Here is a 7609-nt window from a genome sequence, read left to right as displayed (position 1 = left end):
TCCGGCCTCACCCTCCGGCAGCAGCAGCGGCAGCAGCAGCAGCACCAGGACCGGCCCCGGCCCCGGTCCCCGCCGCCCCATGGCGCTGTGGCCGCTGTGGCCGCCCCGCGCCGCCGGCACCTGCCGCCCCTCGCCCCGCCCCCGGCCACGCCCCCGCCACCTGCGCGGCCACGCCCCACCTGCTTCGCCCGAGCGCGGCCACGCCCCCTCGCCCCGCCCGTGCAGGGACCCCTATAGGGTCCCCCCCTATAGGCGCAGCAAGCCCTTTCTGCTGCTATAGGGGTCCCCCCTCCCGTCGGGGGGGTACAGCGCCTCCCACCCCCCACAGGGGTCCCCTCAGCCCGTGGGCAGTTCTAAAGGCCCCCCCTGCCAATCCATAGGTTCCCACAGACCTATAGGGCACCCTATAGGCAGGCCCTCTCCCTTCACTCCTGCCTCCCCCTCCACCTCCTATAGGGGGTACAACAAACTATATAGGACACCCCAAATCCCCCTATGGCCTTGACCCGCCCTACACCAACTCCAGGTAACCTACAGGGTCCTGCCATTTTCTATAGGGGCCCCTATGCTGTGCTACAGGCCCCCCCCCACCTATAGGAGCCCAACACATTTCCTATAGGCTCCCCAGCCTATAGCAACACCCTCCCCCTTTTCTATAGGGTCCTATACAGGTATGCTACAACACCCACCCCCCCTACATACATTAACCCTCTCCATAGCCACTCTCCATCCATAGGTGCCCCTATAGGCTCCCCCCCTCCCCAGCCCCTATAGGCACCGACTGACTCACAGGCACCGGAAGGGGCCGGGCCCCGCCCTGGGCCACGTCAGGGCCTAACGAGGGGGTTAACGAGCACCTTAACGAGCCCAGCGGCCGGAAGCACCTCATTAGGGGCGCGTTCACTCTGGAGCCTAATGAGGGCAAGGAGCAGCCTCCCCCCTCCCCTCCCCCCAGTCACCAGGCAGGGCCGTGTCGTCCCCCGAGACTTTAATGGGGGGGAGGGGGGAGGCAGGAGGGGGGTTAAAAGCGGGGAGAACCCCGCGGGGGGGCGGGGCCGGCCGGCCCCAGGGGCGGGGCACCAAATAAAAAAACATGTGTGGGGGGGGAGGGGGCGGCGGGGGGGCTCAGTAGGGCCTCTCGCGGCGGTCCTGCCGGTGGTCGCCCCTGCGGAGAGAAGGGAGAGGCATCAGTAGGGACCAGAGTTAACAGTGACAAGCACAGCTCAGCTTTTGATCCCGACCATCATTAAGGACCAGAGTTAACAGCAGCACAAGTAGGGCCCTGCTATTAACAATGACCATCAGTAGGTCCCAGAGTTAACGTGCTGTCCCAACAGCCTGCAGCAGGAAGCAGCAATGCAGCGTTCACTCTGGGCAGTAATGATGGCAGCACCAGCGCCACCAAGTGGTTATAGAGGGAACCGCCAGCCTCTTCACAGCCCTCCCCACGCCCCAGCCGTAGGCTCCAGAGTTAACAGTGCCCAACAGGCCCCAGAGTCAACGGTGCTCAATAAGCTCCAGAATTAACACCCTCCAGTACCCTCCACCCAGCCTCCGTGGGGCAGAGACTGCAGTGTTAACTCTGGAACCTACTGATGCCCCACTCCCAGAGGTTTCAGAGCTGCTGGAATAGGTCCACACAACCGTTATCGGTAGGTTTCAGAGTGAACGGGTCCCCGAAGAGGACACATAAGGGCCCCCCGCCAGCCATCTTACCTGGAATCCATCTTCCCCGGCCCAAAGCCGCCTCGGTCGCCGCCTCTCCCCCCGCGGAAGCCGCCCCGGTCTCCACCCCGGCCACCCCTGTAGCCGCCGCGATCGAAGCCTCCGCGCCCTCCGCGTCGCTCCTCACCGAACCCGCCGCCGCCGCCTGCGGGTAGAAAAGGAGGGAGGTGCGCGGTGAGGTCACTGGGCGGGCGCAGCCCCCCCGCCCCCGCCCCCCTGAGCCCCAATATTTACCCATGTGGTTCCCCGCCGCGGCCGCCTCCCGGGTATTTACCCATGTGGGGCGCGCCGGGCCCGTCGGGCTTGGGGGCCTTGCACTGGTTGCACTCGTTGCGCCACGAGAAGTTCATGTTCTCTGCACGCGCTGTGAGGCGGGGAAAGAGCGTGATGAGGTCATCGCCCCGCCCGGCCCCGCCCTTCCCAGTTCATCGCAGTTCCAAAAACTCACGGGTTGGGGCACTTCCAGTCGCCGGCACGCTGCTGGCCCCCGCCGCCGCTGGGGAAGCCGCCCCGGTTGCCGCCGCCAGAGCCGCTGTTGCCGCCGCCGAAGCCGCCGCGCCCCATGGGGCCTGGGGAAGGGAGGGTTTTGGGGTGAAAAAGGGGGATTTGGGGGACACCCAAACACCCCCTCGCAAAGCCTGGTGCTCGCGCTCACCTCCCCCGCGCCGCAGCGGCGCCTCGGCCGCCCCCCACCGCCGCGGTTGAAAGTCGGCGCGGCGGGTGGCGAAGGACACCTTGATGGGGTTGCCGGAAAACTCTTTGCCTAAAAACAGGAGAAATGAGCCCCAAACCGGTCATTCTGGGGAGAACCGGGAGATCTGGGGGGCGCGGGGGGCTTGGGGGGGTCCTACCGTCGAACCAGTCGATGGCGGCTTTGGCGGAAGGGGGGTCGTCGAAGGAGACGGTGGCCTCCCCCTTCAGCTTGCCCGTCTCCCGGTCCGTGTAGAGGTTGATCATGGGCTGCCCAGTCTTCTTGTTGGTCTGGGGAGGACACGACACGCTAAGGACATGCTAAGAACACACTAAGGGCACAGGGAGGCGGTGAGAACATGCCAAGGCCCAGCAGGTGATACAAGGGCAGCCCCATCGGGTTGGTGCTGGGGTGAAACATGAGAACATGCCAAGGACACGTAGCAATGTGTGAAGGACACGCTAAGGACACAACATGCTAAGGACATGCCAAGAACACACCAACATGTTAAGAACACAATACATGAAGTCCAAGTTAACGACGTGCACACTTGCTGAGGACATGCCAGAACACGCCAAGGACACGGCTCACCTTAATGATGCCGATCTGCTTGAAGTAGTCGGCCACCGACTCGATGGTGACGTTCTCGCCCAGTCCCTGCACGAAGATGGTGTTGTTGTCCGAGTTATCCTGCTCACCTGCGGGGGAGAGCTTGTTAGCACCAGGGTTCGTTAGCCCTCATTAGCCCCCTTCCCTCATTAGCCCTCTTAGTAGCCTCGTTAACCCACCCCTATTAGCCCCTTAATAACCTCATTACCCCTTCCCCATCATTAAGCCCCTTCCCTTAGAAGCCTCACTAGCCCCCTCTTCCCTCGTTATCCCAATTAATCCTCTTCCCCCTCATTAGCCCCCCCCATTAACCCTCTCCCCCCTCATCTGTCCCCTCCCAGCCTCGTTAGCCATGCCCCTCGTTACCAGGATCATGCCGCGGCCCTTGGTCCCGGGGTCCTTTCGGCACATGCAAAAATTAAAAGGCAAAGCGTTAATTAGCCCACGGGGAGAGAGGGGGTCACACACCCCATCCCCTCCCCACACCCCAAACCCGCCAGAATAGGGAAAAACCGGGGGAAAAAAACGCCTTTTCCCCACCCGTTTCAGCCCACGCCCCTTTTTGGGGTGAAAACCCACTGTTTTGGCACCTAGAAACACTCAGGTTGTGTCACTCCCACCCAAAACAGCGGTGGTGGGGGGGAAATCCCCAAGGCCACCACCGCTCACCAATGCCAGGGTTTTCACCCCAAAACTGAGGCGCCAGGGCCATCCATCTCTGCTCGTCACCCCGGGGTGGCAGTTTTGGGTCTTTGTCTCAAAACACACTTTTTTCGCCTCAAAATACCACCAGCAATGCCCCGGTTCAGCAAACCCCTCTCCAAAACGGTGTGAGAACTCTCAAAGATGGGTAAAACCAAGACACTCCGTTTTCAGTCGGTACACTGCAGCGCTCACCACCTCACCGCTCCCCGTTTTGGGGCAAAAACGGCAATTTGACCATCTTACGCTTTTTTTTTTCTCCTTCAACCTCAGGTCACCGGCACTTTACACAAGCCCCAAAATCGTACGGTTTTTTTCCTTGTTTTTCCCCCGGAACCAAGCTTTGCACCAAACCTCAGGTTTTTCGTTATTTTTTAAAAACCACATGCAACCGTTTTGCTAAAAACCAGCGTTTTCACCCCAAAAAAAAGAAAAAGCCACCACTTTGCCAAGAGTCGTAATTTCCCCGTTCCAGCCTTTTTTCCGCCTGTGGTCGCCATGTGCGTGTTGGTTTTTTCTCCTCCAGTTTGCCCCCAAAAAACAACGGGTTTTTTTTTTGTTTAAACACCCAAGACGCAGCCCGATGATGTCGCCTCCGGCCGGCCGTCACAGCTCTTTTTTGGGGCTTTCTCACCCCAAAACGCCCCCGACCAGGCTGTTGCGGAGAGAAGGGGTTAAAAAACAGACACTTTTTTTTTTTTTTTGGGTTCAAATGCCGAACTCTTGGGACTTACCACCAAATTTATTGAAGCCACCACGCTCACCACCGCTGAGGAGATAAATTAGAAGATAATGAGGTTTTTTTTATCCCCTGCCTAAAAAAAAGGGGGGGCAGTTTTGGGGCAAAACCAGGGCTTTTGAGCAGTTTCCTCCTTCCTGAGCGGCCCCCCCCCCTGCAGATTTGGGGGGGGGTCAGGGGTGCTTGGGGGGGGCTGGGGGTCTCCATCCGCCGGCGACGTTTCATCTCGGACGCAGCAGCCGGGCGCTCTCCGGCCCCGCCAGAAGGATCCAAAAATAATTAAAAACCCCAATTTTTCGGTTTTTTAAAAGGGGGGGGTGCACCCCCCCTTGTTTTCAGCCGAGCCCCCCCAGCAGGAGCGTCTCCCCCTCCCCACCGCTCGTCGTCGCTTTTCCCCCCTCGTTCCTGTAGGGTTTTTGGGAGGGGGGGGCCCTTTGCGTGTTTGGTTTTGTTTTTTTTTTTTTGCATTTTTCACCCTTTCTGCCTTTTTTTAACCCAAAAAAGAGCGGAGAATTGCGAAAGTTTCGCTGCCTTTCACACCTGCAGCACACAAAACGCAGAGTTTGTTAACAGGCACAACAGCAGCGGCAAGACAAACAAGCAACCGCGGCTCGCCCCCGCCGATACTCACCTCTCGCCGCCCCAAAAAGCGGCTTTTTCGGCCCAAAAGCGGGGGGGCGACACGCGCACAAACCCAGAACTTCGTACTTTTTTCTTTAAAACCACCATTATCATGTTTTTTTGGGGGCATTTCCTCCTCCCTTCGTGCACCGGGACACCACAAAGACACTTCACTCCAGGTTATCACCCATCAATCAGTGTCAAACATCTCCCAATATCCAAAACCGGCGTTTTTTTCCCCCAAAATCAACATTTTTGTTTTCTGCAGTGACCTCAGAGAAAACCGTTTCACTCTTTTTTTTTTTTTTTTTTTAAACCCGGGGCACATGCCCCCACCATGACCAGAGCCGGCACCGGAGGCTACAAGTGACCTTGGCAACCATGTTTGCTGAGTAGTTTTGTCTTTTTTTTTCCCAAAAACCACCTTTTTCCCCCCATTCCAAGGGGGGTCTTACCACTTCAGGCGCCTCCAAGCGCCCCCGCCGGGCGCCTTGCCTTTTTTTTTTTAGGGGCGCTTGCGCCGATTTTGGTTAAAACCCGCTTGAGCGGGGGGTGCCGCTCACCTCCCCTCTCCCCCTTTCTCCCCTCCCCACCGTTTCAGGGGGTCTTTTGTCCCCCAAATTCCTGACACACACACCCCCCCCCCAAATCACCGTCCCCCGACACCTACCCGAGGTTGCCTCCGCGGCCGCCCCGGCTCCCGCGGCCCCCCGCGGTCGTAGCCACCTCGGCCATAGCCGCCCCGGCCGCGGCTCCGCTCCTGCTGCCCGCCCCCGTAGCCGCTCTGCTCCTGGTAACCGCCGCCACCGCCGCCGCTCATGGACGACTGTTCCTGCCCGTAGCTGTTGGCTACAACCACAAAACAACAGTCAAAGCACAAAACCCGGAATATCTAAGCCCAAAACCGCACTGCCACGACCCCCCTGCCGCGCTCACATCCGCTGCTGCCGCCGCTGTTGTACTGGCTCTGCTGGCTGTAGCTCTGGGGTGGGTTGTAGGAGGACTGCTGGCTGTAGCTCTGCTGCTGCCCGCTGTAGCTGGACTGTTGGTTATAACCGCCGCTGGGGGGCTGGCCGTAGCTGGAGCTCTGCGACCCGCTCCCATAGCTGCGAAAAAAACAACGGTACTGATCAAAACGCTCGATTTTCACCCAAAGGGTGGTATCGTGGGGAGGATGTTGCCTACCTGCCGGTGGAGGAGCTGGCCGCCGGCGGCTGGGAGTAGCTGGGGTAGGAGGAGGGTTGCCCGTAGGAGGTCTGTGAGCTCTGCCCGCTGCCGTAGCCGCCGGTGCTGCCGTAGGCTGGGGGGGTCGACTGGGTGCTGTAGCCTGAAGGGGAACAAAAAAATGGGGTGAAACATCCCAAAAAAACACCCGCTGGAAGGACAGGGGGTGTCAGGGGTCCAGCTTACTGCTCTGGGTCTGGCCGTAGGAGGAACTGTAGCTGTTCTGGCCATAGGCGGAGGTGTCGGTCGACTGGCTGTAGCCGCTGTAGCTCTGCTGGCCGTAGGGCTGGCTGCCCTGCTGCGAGTAGCCCTGCCCTGGCGGGGTGGGGTACGCCCCGTAGCTGCCGCAAAAAGCAAAAAAAAAACCAAAAACCCTCGTGAAGTCCCCACAAAACAACCCTTATCCCGATGTATTTGTAAAGGTCGAGACGTAAGGGTGAATATAGAGGAAGCAGATGGGCGTACCTCTGCGTCGCTGTCTGGCTGTAGTCTGTGGGAAGAAAACGCCCCCAAAAGACCGTTAGTTGTGCAGGTAAACACGTTATGTACGCAAGCGTATCTTGGTTACGTGCTCAAAACTATTATTCATTCACCGTTAAAACGCAGAAACGGCCAAACTAAGGCGCTATATGCGAGCGTGGGCTATTTATCTCACTGAACACCTACGTTAAGAGCAAATATCCCCCTGTAAGCTCTCCTCAAAGGCCACACGTAACGAAAGGGGGTCCGGGCCCCCTCACGAGCTCCCCGCCGCAACATGGCGGCTATCTGCCTCCTCCCGCCTGGTAGCGGAGAAGCTGCTCCTAGCGTTGAAAGGAACCGAGAGCATTTTACCCAAAACAAAGCGGTTTAGGCCCGCCGCATGGGCGCCAGCCCCCCCCGATGGATGTTTTCCCCTCAAGGGCCGTTCACCCACCCCGGGGGGGGTATTAAAACGCCAAGACCCGGATGAGGGACTGCGGCAGCGCCAGCGCGCATGCGCCGCGCGCAAATCTGGCGCGCACCACCCACTCTCCGGCGCATGCGCAGCACGTCCGCGCACAAAATGGCGGCGGCGGTGGCGCAGCTGGAAAAGCCGCGCCCCTCCCTCGGCGCACAAAATGGCGGCGGGGGGGGGGGGGGCGTGTGTGTGTTAACGGGCCCCGTTATTCCGGGGGGGGCCACCGCGACCCCCAAAATACCCCCGCATCCCAGCCCCCCCCCCCCAATTTTGTCCTAAATTGTAGTTTTACGTTTTAATTTTCCTTCTCGCCGCCGTCGCGGCGTATCCGGGCGCGGCGCTTTGTCCGCCCCCCCCC

The 7609-nt window shown here is 59.7% G+C and overlaps 1 protein-coding gene across 1 annotated transcript; it reads right to left on the bottom strand.

The window, feature by feature from the left end:
• Positions 1-1125: 1125 nt before the first annotated feature.
• LOC132321204 (RNA-binding protein FUS-like) lies at positions 1126-7070 on the bottom strand. Its single transcript, XM_059834768.1, is given in 17 exon segments — positions 1126-1165; positions 1717-1870; positions 2000-2089; positions 2175-2294; positions 2381-2488; positions 2577-2706; positions 3008-3114; positions 3392-3424; positions 4462-4496; positions 5758-5801; positions 5803-5936; positions 6024-6184; positions 6273-6414; positions 6460-6462; positions 6498-6652; positions 6777-6870; positions 7052-7070. Coding segments are annotated over 17 exon segments (1569 nt in total).
• Positions 7071-7609: the final 539 nt, after the last annotated feature.

The sequence above is a fragment of the Gavia stellata genome, unplaced genomic scaffold, assembly GCF_030936135.1.
Source record: "Gavia stellata isolate bGavSte3 unplaced genomic scaffold, bGavSte3.hap2 HAP2_SCAFFOLD_857, whole genome shotgun sequence".
In the NCBI taxonomy this organism is placed as follows: Eukaryota; Metazoa; Chordata; class Aves; order Gaviiformes; family Gaviidae; genus Gavia; species Gavia stellata.
Note: the sequence above shows the minus strand (reverse complement) of the source record. Positions and strands in the feature narration are given on the sequence as shown.